This window comes from Pan troglodytes, chromosome 5 (genome assembly GCF_028858775.2).
Source record: "Pan troglodytes isolate AG18354 chromosome 5, NHGRI_mPanTro3-v2.0_pri, whole genome shotgun sequence".
In the NCBI taxonomy this organism is placed as follows: domain Eukaryota; kingdom Metazoa; phylum Chordata; class Mammalia; order Primates; family Hominidae; genus Pan; species Pan troglodytes.
This window is the reverse complement of record NC_072403.2, coordinates 51,801,088-51,823,700: the sequence shown is the minus strand read 5'-3', so window position 1 is coordinate 51,823,700 and position 22,613 is coordinate 51,801,088. Positions and strand designations below refer to the sequence as shown.

The following is a 22,613-nucleotide window of genomic DNA, read 5'->3' as shown; positions in this document are numbered from 1 at the left end:
TCACTGTTTCCAGAGAAGCAGTGGAGGGGGAAGGACACTGCTGTAGGGCCAGGAAACCAGGTTCTCATCGTCCCTCCACCATTTATTAGCCATCAACATTTATCTTCTCAGGTATCCAGTTCCCTTCCATGTAAAAGGAGGACAATAATGCCTTCCTTATCTGCCTCACAGCAGAGAGCTGGACTCTTCCAATGGCAGTATCTCTGAAATTACACAGCCACCTAACATGGCCCCAAAAGGGGCCCCAAAAGGAATGCTAGCTCATAGGCCAGTTGAGGAACAAAAAAACATTAAAGAACAACGAATATTTTTTAAAGTCTTGTTTGGTTCGAACTATCAAAAACATCAAAACAAACAAAAAGGATTTTGCTTTTTAAACATAAGGCAACCCAACACACACACCAACAGCCGACAGTCAAAAACGATTCACCCAGAGATCACAGAGGTGCACATTCATTGAAAATAATGATAGCCTGGCAACTGTCTCCCATCTCTTCCCACCCCTACCTGGCCATACCCATAAAATACTTGTGAAATAATATTTATTTGAGTTGATTTTTTTCATTTTGATGGGGCTAATGAGTCCAAGCCCTGGGTTCCCACATGAGCAAGTTTACCTCCTTCAGTCTCAAGGCCAATCGTCCTAACTCCAGCCTGCCTCTTGTATTATTCTGGCTTCAAAATGAAAGCTCTACGAAAGAGAGAGAGAGGGGGGCTGGATCATTGCAAATGTATCTCCAAATAAAATAAAATAAAACAATTGAAAACACATGTCCTTTTTTGGAGCTTGGTAGTTTCTGCATGTTATTACTGCACACAAATAATAAGCGTGTAAGGACATTTCAGAAGAGGACCATGGGTATTCTTCCTTTGGAGAAATGGTTTAGTGCTAACATACCTGGCATCTCCTTGCTCCCAGAATTAGCTCTGTGTAGCTAGGATTATAATCACAGGATTGGCAGTAGATGGTTATTTTAGTGGGTAAGGGAAGTGTTGAGAACCCTACCAGATAGAGAGGCAAGCTCAGAGGGAACTTTGATTGGGCCATCTCACTGGCACATCATTATTGGTGGTCCCAAGAAGAGGACATATCCTGAGACCCCTGAATGGCATTCTGGTTCTTTGCCTAGCAGACTGTGTCACCCTAGGCAGATCTCAGCACCTCACTGGCCTCTGGTTTCTTCTATGGATGACCTAGGGCTGAGAATGCCCACCCTCCCTATAGTATGAGGATAAAGACCCCCAAAACATTTTGTAGATGCAGCTGGAAAGGGAAGTATTGCTTATCATGATAGGGATAGGCTCACCCTTAAAGGAGCTCCAAGTCTACTGATTCACAGAACACTGCATCCTCCATTCCAGGTACCCCAAACTGGCTGCAAAACACCGGGAATCCAACACAGCAGGCATCGACATCTTTTCCAAGTTCTCTGCCTACATCAAAAATACCAAGCAGCAGAACAATGCTGGTGAGTGACTCCCTTCCACCAAGAACCCTTGGCAGTGGTCTATTTGCTGCCCAAGGCATCTTCAATTTGCCCATAGGCATGTCAAATACTTGGGCCAGAGAAGCATCTGGAACCAATACTGCTTATTATTTGCCCCCACCCCCCCGCCACCACCATCTAGTCCCCCTTGACACAGGGGAGGAGGTGGTGGATGCTGCTGCCTAGCTGGTGCAGGAGGAAAGGCTTGGGGCTTTACTGCCAAGCTGGAGAGAGGGATGCTGTTTGTCCTCTGAGCCTGCCTTATTGCACAGCATAGTGCACTGCACGGAACGGTCCTCACTGCCCATTTGTCCCAAGTTCACAATCCTGCCTGTGATCACATTAGAGCAACATATTCCCGCTTCCTTCTGGTCCCTACAAGGTTTCTCCAGGGATTTTTCCAGAGGCCAAGGGAGAGGCAGCACAGTCACTACTGTGGCAAATGTGGAAGGCAGACCTGGGCTGCGTTCTCCCCTTCTGCAGGACAGTGGGCCCTGGAAAGCCACTCCTCAAAGCCTGGCCCATCCTACATCAGGCCCTTCATTTCTGACATTGGCTACAGAATTCAGGACTTGGTTCTCTTGCAGGGCCTTCTGAAAGGGAGCTGAGTCTCCCCCAGTTATGCTCACAGCACTTTCAGTCCTTCATTTGGCATTGCCCTTTAAGAATTACCTAAAGCCATTTGAATGGAACCGTCCAATTAAGCAGGTATAACACTTGAAGAACGGTGTTAGGCCCAGGAGGAACAGGCTAGCCACTGCAGTGCCAACCTGGGGGGCTTGGATTTTTATCCTATGGGCAATGGCAGCCATTCCCTTGCCCTCAGAATGGGATGACAGGACAGCCTCACAGGCTGGATGACTGGAGTCCAGCACAAAGCCAAGCAACTTAAGTGCTCCATGAGTCTTTGTGAATGAACGAGTGACTGATGCACAATGGACCAAAACAAGGGAATAGATGCTAGATGCCCCAGAAGCTCCAAGGAGAATAGCATCTCTTTGGATCAAGGCGACCAGCATATGCAGCTATGCATGGTAAAAGAGACGAAATCTTGGCAGGAACAGAGTTGGTGTATTGGGAAGTAAATAATTCAGGAAGCTACTCAGGACCCAGATTGTGACAAGTGCAAAACTTGATTCTGGAGGTCCAAAGAAGAAACAAACACTTCCTCAGTCTTCAATGCCTGGCAGATGCAGAAGGACAGGCTTCAAGTCAGTTTGATCCAAGAGGGTCTGGAGAGCTGATTAACTGCAGGTAAAAGAACAAAATCATTTCTGTCGAAGGTATTCAGAACCAGAAGCATTTACTATGGGGGTAAATGCATGAGACTCATTTTCTGGGAGTTTCAACTGGGTCATAAAGATTAAGAAGGAAGCAGTTGGCTGAGATCATTGAGTGGAAGATGTGGGGAAGTTGAGAAAAAGTCAGGGACAGAGACTGGAAAAAGTGACTGAAGCCCACAGTGCCAGCTTGGAGGGCTTGGGTTTTTATCTTGTGGGCAATGACATCCATTAGAGGTGTGTGTCAAGAAACTAGAAAGAGAGTGGCTTCTGGGAAATAAGAAGAAGCATGTGGAAAGTACTTTCAATCTACTTGGTGCTCTTGCTTCATTGCTGCTTGAACCCTATAGTGTGTTGAGTAGTGTCCCCCCAGAATTCATGTCTAGCCTGGGCAACATAGTAAGACCCTGTCTTTACAAAAAAAAAAAAACTTGTTTTTAATTAGCTGAGCAAGGTGATGTATGCCTGTAGTCCCAGCTACTCAGGAAGCCAAGACAAGAGGATTGCTTGAACCTGGGAGGTCAAAGCTGCAGTGAGCTATGATTATGCCACTGTACTCCAACCTGGGTGAAAGAGCAAGGTCCTGTCTCTAAAAAAATTTTTTTAAATGTATGTCCACCTGGGATCTCAGAATGTGACCTCATTTGGAAATAGGGTCTTTGCAGCTGTAATTAGTTAAGGATTTGGCGATGAGATCATCTTGGATTTAGTGTAGTCCCTAAATCCAATGACTGTTGTTCTTATAAGAATAGGAGAGGGGCCAGGTGTGGTGGCTCTTGACTACATCCCAGCACTGTAGGAGGCCAAGGTGGGTGGATCACCTGAGGTCAGGAGTTTGAGACCACCGTCTCCACTAAAAATACAAAAATTAGCCAGATGTGATGGCACATGCCTGTAGTCCCAGCTTCTTGGGAGGCTGAGGCAGGAGAATGACTTGAACCCAGGAGGCGAAGGTTGCAATGAGCCGAGATCACACTGCTGCCCTCCAGCCTGGGCAACAGAGTGACACTCCACCTCAAAAAAAAAAAAAAAAAAAAAGAGGAGAGGAGAGGACACAGACATGTAGAGGAGAAGGCCATGTGAAGACAGTCAGAGACTGGGGTGATGCTGTCACAAGCCAGGGAACTCTTAGCTTTCCGGAAGCTGGAAGAGGCAAGGAAGGACACCTACTAATACCTTGATATTGGAACTGTAAGGGGAAAAGTCTCTGTTGTGTTAAGCCACCCAGCTTGTGGTACTTTGTTGTAACAGTCCTAGGAAATGAATATGGCCCCTCAGAGCCATTGTGGGAAAGAAGAGTCATTGCTGCTTTCCCAGCTGAGGACACAGAACCAAACGAGAAGACCCATGACTTGTCTACCCCCAAGGCAGAGCTGGCTCTCGAACCCTCGTTTTCAGACTCCACACCCAGTATCCTTTCCTCTTAGCCACAAATATCTTCTTTCATACTTGTCAAAGTGCCCTCAGAAAGATTATCTCATTTGAGCCTTCCAGATTTTTAAAATTATAAATGGTGTTTACATATTATCCATATTTACAGTTCTCCTATTCCCAAGGCCAAAGCCAGTTTCCACCAAATGCCGCATATCCATTTCTTATAAACTCAGTACTCTCCAATTTTCATTGTTTCCCCTTCTTCTGTTTCACCCTGTTTTCTTCTGTAATGAGACTTGCCCTTGTGACTCCTGCTTCCCCTAACTCATTTGCACATTTCAAAGCTCCAGCATTGCTGCTTTCCCAAAGAGCCTGTCCCCAGATGTGCTATTCCACCTTCTGTTTGACCATACACCACACATTCCTTCCCTGGAACTATAACTTGCCTACACCCCTCACTTCCTCTTTACTTGTGCTTCCTCCCACCCAATACCCCTGAGTTGTGGTCAACTGGGTCCAAAGTTCTTAGGCTTAGCAAGCCAGAGGTCAAGGCTCCTGTAGGGCTTGCCCTCCTGTAGAGAGCAGCATGGCTCCTGTGTTACGGTCCCAGAGCCCCACAGCCCCTGACCTGGGAGATGGTCCATCCCCTTTCTGCTCTGTGTGAGCTCTGTGGCTGTGGCCTCTCCCCAAGAGCATCAGCATTCAGGCCCAGGCCTCCTTCCACATGCCGCCCTACATTACTTTGCCATTTTTTTCCCTCTGGATCTTCAGCTCTGCACCTAGTTCTCCAACTTTCTTTTTTAGAGGGTTTCTCTTGTATTTTCATTTACTTTCTCTTGAGCAGAGCCCTCCCTCCCCTCTACCTGGTCACTAATGCCCCAGCCCCCATACACACACTGGCCCAGGTCATGATCCTTTTCTGCCCTCTCAAAATGAAAGCATGAGAAAAGCCAACACTGTTACATGGTTCTCCATGGTGGGTCACCTCTCCACTCCACTCCTGTGGTGGCTACAGGAACCACCAAGTAAAATTTCCCTGTTGTTCCCCAAAGCCTTGTAAGTCCCCAGCTACCACAACCGAGACCCCATCCGTGGGAGCCATCCCAGCAGTACTGGAGTAATGGAGAGAATCATCCATTAGTTTGTACATTCAGTCATTCACTGATTCATTCAACAAACCACAAGTTATATAAAGTGACTACAAGTCCGAGCTAATATTTAAAGGGCACTGCTTATGTGCCAGGTACTGTGCTAGGTTCTGGAGTTGCCAAGGCAACGAGACAAAGTCATTGCCCTCCATGAACTAACAATCTACAGGGAGCTGTAAAACAAGTACATGTGCAATTTCTGGCCTGGGTTTGAATCCCAGCACTTCTAGCTGCACAACTTTACCCAAGAGGCTTATTCTTTCTGAGCCTCTGGCTCTGCATCTGTAAAATGGACTTTACATTCAGTTTCTTTATCTGGCAATAAGGTAATTAATAATATCACCAAGGTTTGCAATGCAGGTTCATCTATTTTATAACTCAGCGCATGTAAAACCCTTAGCGCAGTGTCTGGCCTCGTAACTGTTAAATTTGATTATTCTGTTTATTGCTATTAGCACAAAAATGGGACTAAGATGAATAATGACATCAGAAACTGCTGCTTCAGCTCTTGCTTTCCCCTTAGTTAGCTCTTCCAAATCTCCCACCCATTCAGTCTATTTTCTACTTTTTAAACTTTGTTGGTGCATGGTCCTCCTCTCCAAAGTGTCACCAAGGAGCATCAGTGGCCTGGCCCAACTCTCATACCTCAGCAGCCTTGCATTTTTTTTTGTTCCCTGAGGGACGATTCTGTGCTCCGTGTTTAGGCCTATCACTGTACTCACCCCTCCTCTGTAATTTCTAGATCCAGGTCCCCTTGGTCTGCAGTAACCAGATACTGCCTCCATGCCCCCTCCTCTCACTCTTTCCAACCTGCTCTTCACTTCACTTAAATGTAGACTGGATTTTCTCATGACTGGGTGGCAAGATCCCACATTAAGTCAGGTGCTACTTGGGGAAGTTGCTTCGTTTTCTTGTGCTGTAAGATCTCTCACCCACACGCCTGGTTTTGGGGAGAAGGATAAGGACGGTGTTTCTAAACATGCTGTGTTTCCTATGCAGAGAGGCAGGTGACTGTGTGTGGCTCAACTTGCAGACTCTAAAGCCAACTACTTTAGAGTTCAGAGTTCAGACACCAGCTTTGCCTCTTGTCCTTGTAACATGGCACAGGTTACTTCAACTCTGTAATGCCTCAGTTTCCTCATCTGTGAAATGGGGGTAATAACTGTGTATACCTCATTAGTGTGCTTGGAATAATGCCCACTACCACGTTCAAAGTCAGCTGCTGGTGCCAGGCATGGTGGCTGACCCATGTAATCCCAGCACTTTGGGAGGCCAAGGCGGGCAGATGACCTGAGGTTGGGAGTTCGAGACCAGCCTGACCAACATGGCAAAACCCCATCTCTACTAAAAATACAAAAATTAGCAGGGTATGGTGACAAGCACCTGTAATCCCAGCTACTCAGGAGGCCGAGGCAGGAGAATCACTTGAACCCGGGAGGCGGAGGTTGCAGTGAGCCGAGATCATGCCATTGCACTCCAGCATGGGCAACAAGAGTGAAACTCCATCTCAAAAAAAAAAAAAAAAAAAAAAAAAAGTCAGCCGTTGTTCTGAGCAGTTATCTCGGGTAGACAATTGTACCTTAGCAGAGAGTTCTGGTATAAAAATGCAGTTTGAGGGGTTATACATCTTTAGATGATTAAGACGACGCCCAAGGATCAATCACATAGATGGGATGACAGAGGGAGAGGAGTCAAGGAGGAAGAGAAAGAAGGACTAGCCAGGGAGGATGGAGGAAATCGGGGGTAGTGGGGAGGGCATGAAGATGGGAAAGCAAGCTTTATTGTTGTTGTTGTTGTTTTAAAAGAGTGATCTGTGTTATAAAATGCTGCAGAGAAGGTCCTGGGAGACTTTTGCCTGCTGTGTGCAGCTCCCTGAAAGTGTCCTTGGGTATCCTTTTCTGTCTGCTTTTCTCATGTGGAATCCACCCATTACTCAGATTCTACACAACCAGAGAGAGCTCAGTCTGATGGAGGAAGCACAAACCCTGCTCCCTTAGAAAGGGGAGGACCAGTGGGTGATGATAGGGAACTGGATCAGGAACCCACATGGGAGGAGTGCTCGTGGTCCTGCGAAAGGGCATCTTTGAGATGGGAGAAAGCAGCACTGCATTTAGATTTGGCTGGAGGGGTTCCTTCTCTGAGCCCCACATTCACTTTTTCAATCTTGCAGGGAAAAGTTATGCCCTGGGTTTAGACCTGGAGGTTCATAGAGTGCTGAAGTAGAAGGCTTGAGGGAGGGCACAGTGTCATCCATGCCCCTTTGGCACATCCTGCAGCATCCCTGTAGTTAGCAAGCAGTTAGGTCCGTCCTCCCCCTTAATCATGCTCTCTACCCAGCCTGCCTGGCACATGGCGGAGTTCAGCAAGGGCCCGGGCCTCCACCTTCTGCAAGCCAGTGCCTCCACCTCTAGCAAGCGTCGCTGTGAAACACCCCTCCCCGCCTGCCACTGGAACACCCCTTTGGCTCCTTGGGTTTGTCTCTTCCCTAAAGGGGTTTCTTTGACACCTACTTTAACATGTCCCCCACTCTCTGTCACTCCTAAGAGGATGTGGACTTCTCCCTCTGAATATCTGTCTTACATTTTGCATTTCTTACCCTCAATCTGCCATTTGAACAGACTCTAAAAATCCCTGCAAATCTCTTGGTTTTCAAGAAATTCATTTTAGTTACTTATCATAATCTAGGCAGAAAGTGCTATATTTCACTTTATTTTCCACAATCGCTCTTTCCTTATGCTTCAATCCTAGCAATACACATGATTTATTTCATGTTCTGTCCACATTGCATATGGCAGGTAATTAACAAATGGATCTAATGTGCATCTTGAACGCTCTATTTTGATTAACTAATTTGAAAAGTCTCCTACCCCTTTTTAAAATTTCTTCCAGCTCTATCATGTTTCCCTCAGATACAGTTAATGTCCTACCAAGAATTACCATCCTTGTTTTTGGTGCCAGTGTCGTATTCTCATGTGCTTTTGCCCCTTTTCTTTTTAGCTGGAGAGGAAGTAGGCATGCCTATGCCTGTAGCCTAAGACAAAAATTCAGTATTTCTCCTGCTCTATTCACGCTGACCACCTTCCATCCATCCTCCTTTTGCACAGCCCACTTCCACAGGACTCCCTTTCCCCTAGTGAGAGGTCTGAAAAGCCCCAGGCGCAATAGTATCTCATCTGTATCACATGCAGTCTTGGGGCTTAAGCTCTCTCAGGCCTCTCAGGCCTCTCAGGCGACCTGCACTAAATGGTGTCTTGCCCAATCTGGATGGTTTTAGTCTTTCAAGGCTTCCTTTGAATTCCCTCTTTTCTTCCCCCTTCAAGTCCACTTTTCTCTCTTATTTCCACCTCTGTATTCCTCTGTCTTGGGGGGCCTTCTTTCTATTTTAAAATTTATACTCCACTTGTTCCAGAAAGGCTTTATAGCTACTCACAGGGATGCATAAAGCACGGCAAACCAACAAAGGCCAAGAGGAGGTGAGAAAGAAAAACAAGGAGACAACCATCAAATGGAGCCCTGGGTGAGCTAAAACAGTCGGGGCAGCCCCAGGGCCTTCGTGCGCCACACAGAAGGTAGACCACAAAGTTGGCTCTAAACTTGTGAGCAGACAAAGCAAAACAGGGCCCCTGGTCAGCTGCAGCTCGGTCCTCCTAGAAGATAAAAACAAACCAGCCTCCCAGAAGAATAACAAATATTCCTGCTGTGAGCCGCAGGCACGGAGGAGCTGTGGTTTCCATTTTCCTTGGCTCTCCCCTCCTGTCACTTCTCTTTCAGGCTGCTTGTAGACTCCAGGCCCTGCTGACTTCCTGCTGCTCTGACTCCTCTCCATCTTCCCCCACCTGTGAGCTGTGCTCCTCCCCATCTCACAATCCCTGTGTTCTCTCTTCACCTGAAACTCACTTTCTTCCTTTCTCTCCATCTTCTCTGGAAGACTCAGGAGACCTCCCTGCAGCCTCAGGCGTGTGTCGCCAACCTCCCTGCCCCTCTCTGTCCACCCAGCACATGGGACACAGAACAGCCTGTCTGGGCTTATCTATTTTCATCAAGATGAATGGGCTCCTGCACTAGATGTGCAAAGATGTACCCCTTTCACTCGCAAGGTTGCACCTAGTTCTCTTTTTATGGAAGACTCTGAGATGTCCTAACATACTCTTCCTAAAATACTTGTCCTAATAAGGTGCTTCTAACTTCCGAAAGAAAGCCCTAAAAACCTTCCTTGGTATCTGTGACGTGCTGGGCATGAGCTCAGATTGCATTGCCTTTCGTCAGTTGTAACTGCAGTGGCCATGTTTTCCAAACTGAAAATCAGATGCCTAACAAATTGCCTTCATTGAAAATAATCAAATTATAAGAAATTGGTACTGTCCCAGGAAATCCAGGACACATGTCCCCAGATGAAAAGCACCTGGTTAGGGCTAAGCCCTCTGCTTCTCCTTTCTCTCCAATCCAAGCTCAAACGTGGTTACCAGAGGGCGAGGGAGTGTACCCTAGTTCCCAACACCTCCTGGTTCCCAATTTGTTGCTGGAACAAAAAAGTAGCCATTAGCCACACAGGTCCCTGAGCAGTCTTGGTTCTGTTTCCAAATAAAGGCCAAGGTTTCCACCTCCCTAAGGCTCACATCAGAGGCTCCTCTTTCTGGAACCTGGAAGCTCCCTGGGCTTATTCTGGAAAAGTTGATTGTCCCTGCTACATAGAATGGAAGAAGACTCTCGGGTTATTCTAGGAACCTCAGTGAGCTTATCTCAGAATTTGGATGATCATTCCCACTGAATGGGAACGTGATTGAAGGAGTACATTGTGGTTCTTATTAACACGATATCAATGACTGTCATCCTGCCTCTCTCCTTTCCCTTCCTCATCTCCTAGAGCCCTCATATAAGGCAGCAGGGGCAAGCCAGCCACAGGTGCATTCCTCGCTCTTTCCTTGTCTTCTTGTTCCATTCAGACCCGAATCTTCAAATTGCTCCAGTCTTCTCCTTCTAAGAGGTGCCACCTGCAGTGGGTCATGCTCCTGGCTGATGCTGCTAGAAAAAGAACTCATCTGTATCACTGGCGGTCTTTCTTTTCCTTCCAGGTTTTCATGGTTTGTGTCCCCAAAAACCCATCCCTGTCCTCCTATCTTGCAGACTGCCTGGTGTGACCACACCGACAGACTGATTCCTGCAGCCGGCTCTGGTCCTCCCTACCCCGGGGGTCACAGTGCCTCCTTCCCTTCGCTCCCTTTTAATAAGATCTTAAGACTCTTAAAGTAAACGTATTAAGCAAGATCATCCTCATTTGATGTATAGAAAATTTAGGCTTACACACTTCAGCTCAACATTAGAAAGTTTACAATTAGGCCGGGCATGGTGGCTCACGCCTGTAAACCCAGCACTTTGGGAGGCCAAGGCAGGCAGATCACGAGGTCACGAGTTTGAGACCGTCCTGGCCAACATGGTGAAACCCCGTCTTTACTGAAAATACAAAAATTAGCTGGTCGTGGGGGCATGTGCCTATAATCCCGTCTACTTGAGAGGTTGAGGCAGGAGAATTACTTGAACCAGGGAGTTGTAGGTTGCAGTGAACCGAGATGGTGCCACTGCACTCCAGCCTGGCGACAGAATGAGACTCCGTCTAAAAAGAAAAAAGAAAAGAAACTTTAAAATTAAATCTGTAGAATGGACTGCCAGCAAAAGAAGTGAGTATCCCATCAACAGAAAGGACCAAAAAGAGGCTGGATCTTTGGAGGTAGGAACTGCCTAATCGAAGGTGTCATTGATTGTACGACACTATTATTTTAAATACTGGCTGGGCACAGTGGCACACGCCTATAATCCCAGCACTTTGGGAGGCCGAGGTGGGCAGATCACTTGAGGTCAGGAGTTTGAGATCAGTCTGGCCAAATGGCAAAACCCAGTCTCTACTAAAACTACAAAAAAATTAGCCGAGCATGGTGGCGCACACCTGTAATTCCAGCTAGTTGGGAGGCTGAGGCAGGAGAACCACTTAAACCCGGGAGGCAGAGGTCGCAGTGAGCCAAGATCATGCCACTGCACTCTAGCCTGGGTGACAGAGCAAGATTCCATCTCAAAAACAAACAAACAAACAAACCTCTAAGAAACAACAACAACAAAATGCTATCACTTAAACAAAGCGTTTTCACTTAACCTCTCATATTTTGATTGTAAGACATTGCCTGATTTCACAGATGTTAAAGAGTGAAGAAAATGTGCACCTTAGACTTGATGAGATATAATAGTGGACTTTCACAGTCCTTTCCGGATCTAACCTTTTATTACTTCCTTGAGGCTATTCAGTGACATGTCAGACCCTCCTTTTGCTTGACCTTGAGCTACCCTGTTGGAAAAAAAGTGAATCAAGTTCAACATTGCTTCTAAATTGCTCTGGGATAGCGGTACTAGCTCCATTTCCAGTAAATAGCAACTCTGCTCTCTGTCCCTCTTTCCTGGAAACAGGTAGCTCTTCCTCATAAGTCAGGGCTTGGCAAACTTTCTCTATATAGGGTCAGATATTAAATAGTTTAGGCTTTGCAAGCTACATAGCCTCTACCAGACTCTGCTCAATTCTGCTGCAGGAATCATAAAGCAGCCACAGATAATATGTAAACAAATAAATAGGGCTGTGTTCCAATAAAACATCATTCGTGGACACTGAAATTTGAATTTCACATCATTCTCACTTCATGAAATATTATTCTTCTTTTGACTTTTTTCCAACCATGCAAAAATGTAAAACACAAAACAATTCTTAGCTTGAGGGCAGCATGAAAGTAGGCAGTGAACTGGATTTAGTCCTTGGACTGTAATTTGCTGACCTCAATCTTAGGCAGTCCGTGGCTACAATAGCAAGTTCTGTTAATTTCAGTATGCCTCAGCCTCCTCAACGGTAATATGGAGATTGTAATAGCACCCTCTCTTGAAGATTTGTCATGTTAATTAGATGAATTAATGCATATAAATCACTTAGGACAGTTCCTGGCACACAGTAGGCACCAATGTGTGATAGCTATTGCTGCTGCTGTTGCTGCTGCTGCTGTTAATTTCACAGTGCTCCCCCCGCCTCCATACCTAGTGTCCACCCTTTGGACTGGGCAGCCCAGCTTTCCCTGCAATGAGGAAGCATGTGCTGCCCTCTTCTGGCAGGCAGAGGAATCGTCGCCAGAGCCAGCTGATGGGATTTATTCAAGGCCTGTGGATTCGCAAGGGTCTTCCTATACAAAGATTCAGTTTTATCTAAGCCAAAGCTTAGAGGGTTCAAACAAGGCTAGGTCTTCTTCAAGGCTCAAAGCCACCTTCCATTATCTGTCCCCCACACCAAGGGAAGGGCATGTCCACCAGGCCTGACGGATCTACCATAGGAGGTCCCTGGCTGCCCCTCCCAATGACAACTACCCCCAAATGCTTCTTTCTCCCTTTCCTCTTCTCCTTCTACAACCTCGAGTCTTTACATTTATGAACTTCCTTGACCTAAAATAAAAAAGTGCTTGAAAGGATTCAGAGCGGCCTGGGAGGGCTGTTAGCCTAGAACTAACAAGCCCCTTATTATCAAAGGCCCTGTGCTTTCCCCCAGGCGTCATGAAAGCCACTGCTGCTGGGGGGTAGATGGGGAGGAGGGTGGGGAACAGTGAGGTGGGGCATTTTTTCCAGATTCCCAGGATGTGGTGAGCCACGTTTAAAAGAGAGTGTGTATATTTATTATTCCAAGCCACTTCAATCATAAGGCGCTTCATGCCTTCTCCCCTTGCTCCCTCCCAGCCCCCAGCCCCCGTGTCACAGTGGCCCTGTCTGGAGGGCCTGGCCATCCAGGGGATGGATGCGGCACCCCCCTTCTCATTCTGCCTTGTGCTCTGCCACGGGCCTGATGAGAAAGCTAAGGCCGTGTGTAAAAAGCAGCAGGAATGTGAAACCTAATTACCCTGTAGCATGCTCAGAAACAGAGTCACTTAGGTGGCCGTGGGGCTCCATGTCTACTCTGTTGGAAGTAGTTCTTTTGGAGGACAGTTGGGTCCCAGGAAGACCGCCGCAGAGGTCTGGGAGCCCCACGGTGGGCTGTTATCAGGCCATCTTGGTGAAGGCTCCTGGGTGGTCAAGCCGACCTCCACAGCAATGCGGATAACATGTGACCGTCTTACCACTTCCTCATAAAGCAGCCATTGCTGTCTCCTTTCAAAAACGCCTCTGGTCACAAAGGGACCCTTCAGGCTGCCTTCCTTGGCAACCCCTGTGTGCAAACAGCCAACTAGGGGTATTTTGTTTGTTGGTTTGTTGGGTTAAAGTTTTGCTTTGACTAGCATTCTTGCAAGGAAAAACAAATAACCTAGGCTCGGTGGGACCCACCTCGGAGGTCTGGTGGGCTCTGCACAAGCATGTCCTCGTCTCCTCCCTCACGGAGGGTCCTTGGGGCTGAGGGCAGGAGGGAGAGGAGGGGGCAAATGCTTCCTCTGGCCCCTCCCATGAGCTGCCCGAGGGATTCCTCCAGAGGGTCTTCGATTTGGTTCATTATTGAGGTGGATGCTTCCAATTTATAATTTAACAAATCTTGCTCCTGAAACAAATCCTTGGGCAGTTGTAAGGAAGGCGGTTGGTGGTGGCGTGGCCTGTTGAATGGGGCAGGCATGGGGAGAAGGGGGTGGGGAGAGCTGGGCCCTGCGTGGGTGGGCGCATTCATTAGTGGAATTTTGCTGTGTGGGCTTCTGGACTGGAGTAGAGCGGAGACCACCAACACCATTCCATGTGGTGGAATTTCCCGCTGTCTGACCAGAATGAGTTCTCCTGGCCTGGCCTGGATGCAGATCAAGACCTGGGGAATAAAGGAACGTTAAATAACTGATTTGCCCATGAGTTAAATGTTCTGTCACCTCTTCCTACCGTTACCTCATCCTATGCAACCAACACCTCTTGTCTTTGTGCAGTCTACACATAAGAACCAAATACGTTTCTCAATCTCTCTCTCTCTCTCCACACACACACACATACACTTATGCACTTCGTGTGTGTTCTGATGTTCTTATGTACTGGCAAAAGCCATCACATACCTCCTTAGACAGGCTCATTTCAATTAATCTAAAAGAAAGTGCTTACATGCAAAATTATATTCATGATGGGACACAATATAAGTCTCATAACTTTACCACTAAGCACAGGATCTGCAGACCACAGAAGTACAATAGTGTGTCCATGGGTGTGTGTGTCTACATTTCATTGTGTGTGTGTAGGTTGAAAGTATCACAGTTGGTTTATACAATTACTACATTCATAACCCCTTGTCTGTGGTTAGGACGTAGCTTTGAAGAAATTTTTCCAAGTTTCTGCTGACCTTTAGGGGAGAATATCTCTGGGTAAGTTAACCTGTAGAATACATTCCCTCATTTTTGGTAGAGCTGGGGCTGAAAATGACAAGATGTGAAATCCAGGTGGTGCACTGAACCTTCTAGCAAAAGCTTCCGCATTTCTCAGCTTTTAAACATCTTTTGCTACCAACTAGTGTTGCAAAGACATAAGAATTAAAACCAGGGATTAAATCTAGTCTGGTATTCTGACTTTATCAGCAGTTTAGAGAGGATAATTTGTTGGGAAAAAGTTGCTACATGGAACTTTGCCTTTAAAACCCCAGGCTTTCTTTCAAATCCTGCTCCAGAGCCGTCTTGCAGGAAGGCACTCCACCCCACCTCAAGCTTGTTTCCAGGCTGAGCCGGAGTAGCCTCATGAGTTAAGACAGGCACAGACTTAAGGCTTAAGCATAAAGCAGCACTTCTTTTCATTCCTCTTGTTAGCCAGACCATTTTCTACCTTGCATATACATTTGAATCCCCTGGGGGTTTTAGAGGAAGAATAACCCCCATAGGTTCTTAGTTGGAAGGGACCCCTGTAACAAAATGAAGGGAATCCCTTCATCTATCCTCAAAAGACAAGAGAAAAACAAGCAGAAGTTTATTAACATGTATATTTTCTATAATGAGGAGTTCTCAAAGAGATGGCTTTCAATTCTAGTTTCACAGCATCCTCATCAAAGGACAGTAAACTTTTAGAGATGTGACAAGGGAAAAAAACATTTTGAGTCTCCAGGGGCAGCAACTTGGGGGAATAGCAAATGAATGGCAGATAAAGGCCAGTTAGCAAAGCTTGTTCAATGTAGATTCCTGCAGGGCCATCTCCAGGAGCATAAGAGTCTTAAGTTGTTTTCAGTGGTTCTCCCTGGTAGAAGCGGGGAGGCAAGATACGTTTTGTCTTTGTAAATCTACGTCCTGCTTTTAGACAAATAGAGGGAGGGCAGAGAGCTTTACTGCCTCTGTTTCTTCTGAATTGTCTTCATCTCAACAATCCTTCCTATTTTGGGGGTGGCATATCCTGGTTTCCCACAGGGTCTTGTTACGAAGCAGATATTGAGGTAGTGGATCTGGGGCGAGGCCTGAGAGCGCCCAGGCGATTCCGACACTGCTGGTCCAGGGCTGTGCTGTGAGAAACAGGGTTCCGAGCAGCTGTCTCTGTGAGGAAGCGTGCTGGGTGTGCCTCCTTCATCATTGTCACCCCAGACCCCAGCTTAGCGTCTGACCCAGGGCAGATGGTCCATCAATATTTGTTAAATGAGTGAAAAAAAGTATCCCAAACACTTCAACATGCCTCTACCTTGTCTACGCCTTTGCTTGGGAGATGATGACGGGGCCTCATCAGAGCCACGGCACGTCCTTCAGCCGCTTCCTGTCCCCGCTGTGGAACCTCACCTTTTAAATCTGTCCCCATGTTGCAGACTCCCCTATGCTCTGACTGTATTTATTTAAAACTTCCCAGTCCCCATTTAAATCCTATGATGTTCTATGACTAGCGTTGTCTTTGACGTGAGAACATACAATGCTTTTGTAGCCTCTGTTATATGATATCAAGCTTCATGGTGAATAATCTCACTTAGAACCAATCAATAAAAGAGTGCAAGAACCTGAACAGCTCTCCTCACTAGGATGGCCAGTGTGCTGGCGGGCTTCGCTGAAGTGGGATTTTTCTTTTCACCATTATTTTTATAACCACATTCAAGGGAAATTCTATTTGGTGTTAAAAGTGATACTTCACCAAGAGTCAAAAGAGAAAACACAGAAGGCTAAATTCTAGACTTTTTTCAGCTAGCAGCCAGAGGTCAAATTATTTTTCTAAGACCCCTGGTGGACAAAGCATTTAATGATCTGGATCAAGGTAAATAAAATACGTTTATCTGGCCGGGCGCGGTGGCTCATGCCTATAATCCCAGCACTTTGGGAAGCCGAGGGGGGCGGATCACAAGGTCAGGAGTTCAAGACCAACCTGGCCAATATGGTGAAACCCCATCTCTACTAAAAAAAAAAAAAAAAAAAAAATTTAGCTGGGTGTGGTGGCGGGTGCCTGTAGTCCCAGCTACTCGGGAGGCTGAGGCAGGAGAATGCCATGAACCCAGGAGGTGGAGCTTGCAGTGAGCCGAGATCACGCCACCGCACTCCAGCCTGGGTGACAGAGCGAGACTCCATTTCAAAAAAAATAAAAAAATAAAAAAATATATATATATGTATATGTATATATATATGTGTGTGTGTGCGTATGTGTGGGTGTGTATATATGTTTCTCTGTGCTAGTGTCTAGAACCTCTTCCCTTCCAGAACATTCTGGGGAGGGGAGGGTTGAGCCACGTGATTTCTCAGACCTCCTGCACTCAGCTCTAACTCTGATGGTCTCATGCCCACTGATGTTTGCAATGATAGTTATCCATGTTCTGTTTCAATTGTGGGGACCCTAAAGATGAGTTTTACTCAACATTTTGCCCAGGTCTGAAACTGCCTCAGTCCTACCTGAGTCGTTTGGCAGAGAGGTTGATGCTAACCTATGCTTCTCTCTTGGCTCTGATAACAAAGTGGCTGGGACTCTGTGGGAGGGTATCTCAGGCCAAACTAATTGAATCCCTTCATCTATCCTCAAAAGACCAAGGGCTACTATTGTACAAAGAAAGGGAACTGTTGTTCCTCTACAGAGTTAAAGCTTATTACGTAAGTATATACATAGAGTCACATGATTTTAGGGTCCTTCATCTTTCCTCGAACCCCACCGAACAGCTTATTCTTTCAACACATACTTATTCAGTACCATACGCTGTGCAAGGTGCTAGAATAAAAGTGAAATAATGAGGCTGAGCGCGATGGCTCATGCCTGTAATCTCAGCACTTTGGGAGGCCAGGGCAGGCGGATCACGAGGTCAGGAGTTCAAGACCAGCCTGGCCAATATGGTGAAACCCAGTCTCTACTAAAAATACAAAAATTAGCCAGGCGTGGTGGCACGCGCCTGTAGTCCCAGCTACTTGGGAGGCTGAGGCAGAAGAATTGCTTGAGCCAGGGAGATGGAGGTTGCAGTGAGCTGAGATCGCACCACTGCATTCCAGCCTGGGTGACAGAGCGAGACTCTATCTCAAAAAAAAAAAAAAAAAAAAAAAGCGGAATAATGACATGTTGGCATATTGGCAATACCTATGTATGTTGGCAAATGTTGTGTTTGGCTGTTTGTAATAGAAGCCTGACTACAGTGGCTAAAGCAAATATGTGTTTTATTAGCAAAACCTATATAGCATTTTACTATGAGCCATGCCCTGTTCTAAGCACTCTTGATAAATGTTTACTTCTTAAGAGGAATTTGCTTTTCTCACATAACAAGAAGTCCAGAGAGTAGAGAGTTCCAGGCAAATGTAGTTGCTGAAAGAAGTCGAGAATTGAGCTGCTGCTTAGAGCTCCTAATTCTCCATCTTTCGTGTGTGACTTTCATTCTTGTTTCACAGGATGGTTGCTCCACCCCCAAACATCACATCCGCATTCCAGACAATGCCAGCCGCATCTATCTTATCTTTTCCAGAAGCCTATTGATTAATTTCTACCGATATCTCTTTAGCCAGAACTTGGTTATTTGGCCTTCTGTAGCTGAAATTCTGGGAATCTAGGAAGATGAGTATTTTTGATAGGGCACATTGCTACCCTGAAAATATATATATATATGGGCTCTGTCTTCTACTAGTAACAAATAAAAGGATACTGAATTCTTGTATATTCAATTCTTATATATTCACTTTCAAGTTAAGGTGATTTTTTTTCTCTCTCTGGTGAAAATACCTGTCCTAACCATTGCCAAAAAGGACACATTATTTTAAATTCTCCTTTGGTGTTGGAAAAATCTGAGTCATTTACCCCCTACTAGATTTCAGGAAACAGAAGTATAAAATTGCACATTTAATTTGCTACACACTTCAAACTTTAGGAGATGCAAGACTCATGTAGTAAAAGCTGTGCAACTCAAACATCCAGTGGGTAGCTTCCCCCCACAAACTGTAATTTTTGTTGGGGCACATTAGGGTATCCAGGGAACTGCTCTGAGCAAGGGGGAGGGAGGTCCAGGTGTACTTGTAGCATATCTGGGGAATTTTCTGTATCAGTCACCCCCAACCTTTAAGGTTGCCCCATTTCACATCTGTTATGATGAAGGCTTTTGGCTGAGGGACTGTGGTTCTGGCTGTAGAGTCAGAATGAAAGGAACAGCTGAATATCCCTGTTCATGTCAGCATTTCAGGGCAGAGGATGAGTCAAGCACGATGTTTACTGAGCAGAGCCAGAGGCAAGAGCCACTTTTTTCTTGCAGCTCTAAGAATTTTTTGTTGCTTTTTTTGTATGCTTTGTTTCTCATACATCAGCATCATCATGCGTTGCACATACACATTGTACATAACAACTGCTTACAGCATGCCGGGCACTGTACTAAGCCCTCTGCAGGTGATGACTCAATTATTGCTCCCAGCAACCCTCTAAGGTATGCCATGTTATGATCTCCACTTTGCAGAGAAGGAAACAAGCACCGGTTAAGCAACCTGCCCAAGCTAGTATGTGTCAGGGTCAGGACCCCAGCCCAGGCAGCTGGTCCCATGATCTGTGCTCTTGACTTGCGTATATTAACATTTAATATAATTCACTATTTAATATGTATGTGGTGCTGAATTAAACAAGAGTGTGTCATTTAGGAAATGGTGATCAAATCAGTTCACGATCCGATGAGTACTCAATGAATGACTACCATGTGTATTTCCTTAAATATACTCAACACTTCCCACCTTCCCCATCAGGGTTCTCACCCAGCAATCCATGTGGGGAAAGGGGCACAAAGTTGGCCCACAGTGGCACCGAATAGATGCCTGTTTAACAAATGAAAGAATGGGCAACTGGAAGATAAGTTGTAGGATATTCACAGAATCACCAAATCCAGTAATTATTTCAGTCTAGCATTGCGGTGGCACAGAGGCAGTTTTTAAGTTTGTGAATGGCTCTTATGTAAAAGATGTGGCTATTTGAGGATGAAACAAGACAAAATGTGGTGAATGTACTTCAGCCTAAGTGTTTTGGGGGAGGGAGAATTGAGAAAATTCTCTAGGTCTAAACGCTGGAACGGATGACTGATAAAGTTAGAATCTCTCTTAACCAGCTCATTCTAAGTGTGTGAGCATCCGCATTAAACCTAATCTATGGCCTGATACTTAAAAATAACCTGTTATAAAGTAACCATAAAAAAACTCACAGATTTCAGCCTGATTCATTTGGCCACATAAACTACAATCAGCATTAATAGCTTCCGTCAGCATTTATGCCGTACTTTCTATTAGCACGATGGGTTCTACAATCATTTATGAGTTTCTGGAAAGTCTAATAGAAAACACACGTACATGTTCTCTGTGGAAAATGCACAATAGGTTTTTGGGGAGTTTTTTGTTTGTTTGTTTGTTTGCTCAGGGATAAGCCAGAAGGTGTCGCCACTGCACCATGGCTAAAGTCTGGGCCGGGTTCCCTAACCAGAACTTCTCCCCTGATCGCTCCTGAGCTCGCTAGCTCTGCAGCTTCCTCCCACATTCAGTCAGTCTCTCTCTCTCTCTCTCTCTCTATCTCTCTCTCTCTTTCTCTCTCTCTCTCTTCCTTCCTTCTTCTGTTGATAAATAAACATTCAGGCAGCTTACATGCTACAGATGAGTACACAAAAGGAAACTTAATTCGAAGACCTAAGTGATAATCTTTCTCTTCAAATCTACTGTGGCTTTTAAGAGGTTTAGAAAATTATTTGGATCTGGAATCCCTACCTCCCTTCATACTTTAAGAAAATATTATACTAAAGGCATGCTAAAGTTGTCCTAAATGTTTACCATGCTGGTGTTTTAAACATAGCCAAATACTGGCCAAAGTCTCTTGCCTTTAAAAAAAATATGCATTTTGTTGTTGTACTAATACTTCTGAACATACGCCAAATATAAGGGTGATTTGTGGAGCTGTATTAAATAAAAAGATGCTTCTTTATAAGAATCCCCTATAGAGCTTGGGGAAGCAGCTATGTGGAGAATCTGTGTCTTCCTTAAGAAAGTTTCTGAATTCCTTGGAAATACATCAGAAAACACCCCATTCTCCCCACCACAGAGGAGGGTGGGCAACCAACAGTGTCCTATATCCCAACCCACCATAATTGTAAGACTTAAACGCTATCTTTCAAATAAAGAATCATTTACTGGCTTCTTACTGGAAAGAACTATAGGAGCTTGTCATTTAATTCATCCTCCCCTCTGAGGTTGAAATTCTTTCTAGAACAAACAAATAATATCTATGGCACCACGTGCTGCACACTCTCTGTAGCCCGGCTGACGCCACATGAGGGAACAGTGGGGAATCTGTTGAAGTTGCCATTGCATTTTGCTTTCTCATAAACCGCTGTTTGTCTTTCTGCCTTTCCTGTTTTTAGCAGTGCCTAGAAACGGAGGCCTGGGAATTGCCTCCCCCATGTGAGCCCCTGGGTTGTTCACACCCAAGGCCAATTTGACAACATCCTCCTCTCTGGCTATGAGGCCAAGTCCAGTGTTCTTGGTTCAGTGCCAAAGGTGGACATGAACTCTCTAAACTGTCAAACTAAGAAAATGTGACACACCCATGTGGCCTGGAGAGAGCAAAGCCAAACCCAAAGAGATGCTTCCAGGCAACTTTAGATCCCTAACATGTTAGGAAAGTCAAGAGCAAGCTTCATCCTGCGAGCTCTCCAGGATTCTCCTTGGACCTGGAACATGCTAGGATGTTCAGATAAACTTCACTTCAGACACTGAACTTCTGCCTTGAGCTGATCTCTTCTCTCATCTTTCTCTCGGTGTCTTCTTCCCCTTCATCCTCTCATAAACCCAAGTTCTATAGCTGTAATAATAATAATAGCAGTTAACTTTAATCAAGTCTCACTCTGCACCAGACACTAAATGATGTGAACCTGTGAACAAGCATAACTGAGGATTCAAACCCAAATCTCTTACGGCAGAGTGAATGTGTTGCTCTACTACTGTGTTTGTTATCAGAAGCCATGGCTCCCCGACATACTCGGCCCAGATTCTCTGTTTCTTCCTTGATGAAACCAGTGACATGCAAACATAGCCAGAGGGCCCAGGCACAGCAGAGAGTGTCCCATCAGACCTGATAGAAAGTCCCCTTCCCATCTTCTAAAACCTTGCTGCCATTTCTGACTTCATGTGGTCTAAGAATCTGGTGTAGACATTATTTAAAAGACAAAGGGACCTGAAAATCAGCCCCCCCTTACCTGCCATGAGTCCTAGAAAGGTCACTGCGGATGAGAAAACCCCAGTTTCCACCTGCTTTATAATTTTGCCTTTGTGTGGTCATTCATACTCATATAACCTAACTGTAACTGGGCCACTGTTCTCTTTCTTTAAAGACTTTGGCAACTGAGAAAAAAGCTACATGACTCATTTCTAAAACCTGAAAGATGAATGCAGATCTTTATGTAAAGTTTTCTGGTGGGGGAGGGGATTGGTTACACTGCCCATCACAGAGCTGAACATCCTCAAAATCCCCTTAGAATATCTTTGCCTCTCTTCAAAATTGAGCTCGTTATAGTAGCATCTACATTTCTGCCTGCTTGGCCTGCACCTGCCCTTTTCCTCACCCTCCCAATCCTCCTGGGCCCTGCTGGGGCTCCTACATCCCACTTGCTCCTGGATCTTTGGGCCTAGTCCATCTGATCTCTCTCAGTGTCTCTTCCTCTTGTCCTAGCTGCCTGTGGAAAGAAAGCCTTCTTCTTCCAACAGATGAGTAAGTGGTGATATTCTTCTTATTATTATTTTTTGTTTCCATCACGTTACCATTCACGTTTTAAACTATCAAATGTCAACAAGCGTGGCCATCTTTGTATTTTCTCTTCAAAAATATGTGATGGCCAAAGAAATCTCCGTCTGCCATGGTCTTCCTCAAACCACCACTGTACTTTTTTTGCACCTTTTGGTTATATCAACATGATCTCAAATGAG

General features: G+C 45.6%; 1 protein-coding gene across 3 annotated transcripts in view; it reads left to right on the top strand.

The window, feature by feature from the left end:
• CLIC5 (chloride intracellular channel 5) overlaps window positions 1–22,613 on the top strand; it is a 118,081-nt gene that overhangs the window by 72,578 nt on the left and 22,890 nt on the right. For all 3 annotated transcript variants that reach the window (XM_001142749.6, XM_016955635.3, XM_009451390.4), the window contains exon 4: window positions 1,363–1,469. In XM_001142749.6, coding sequence (XP_001142749.2) covers window positions 1,363–1,469 — 107 coding nt within the window. The remainder of the gene's footprint in view (window positions 1–1,362; window positions 1,470–22,613) is intronic.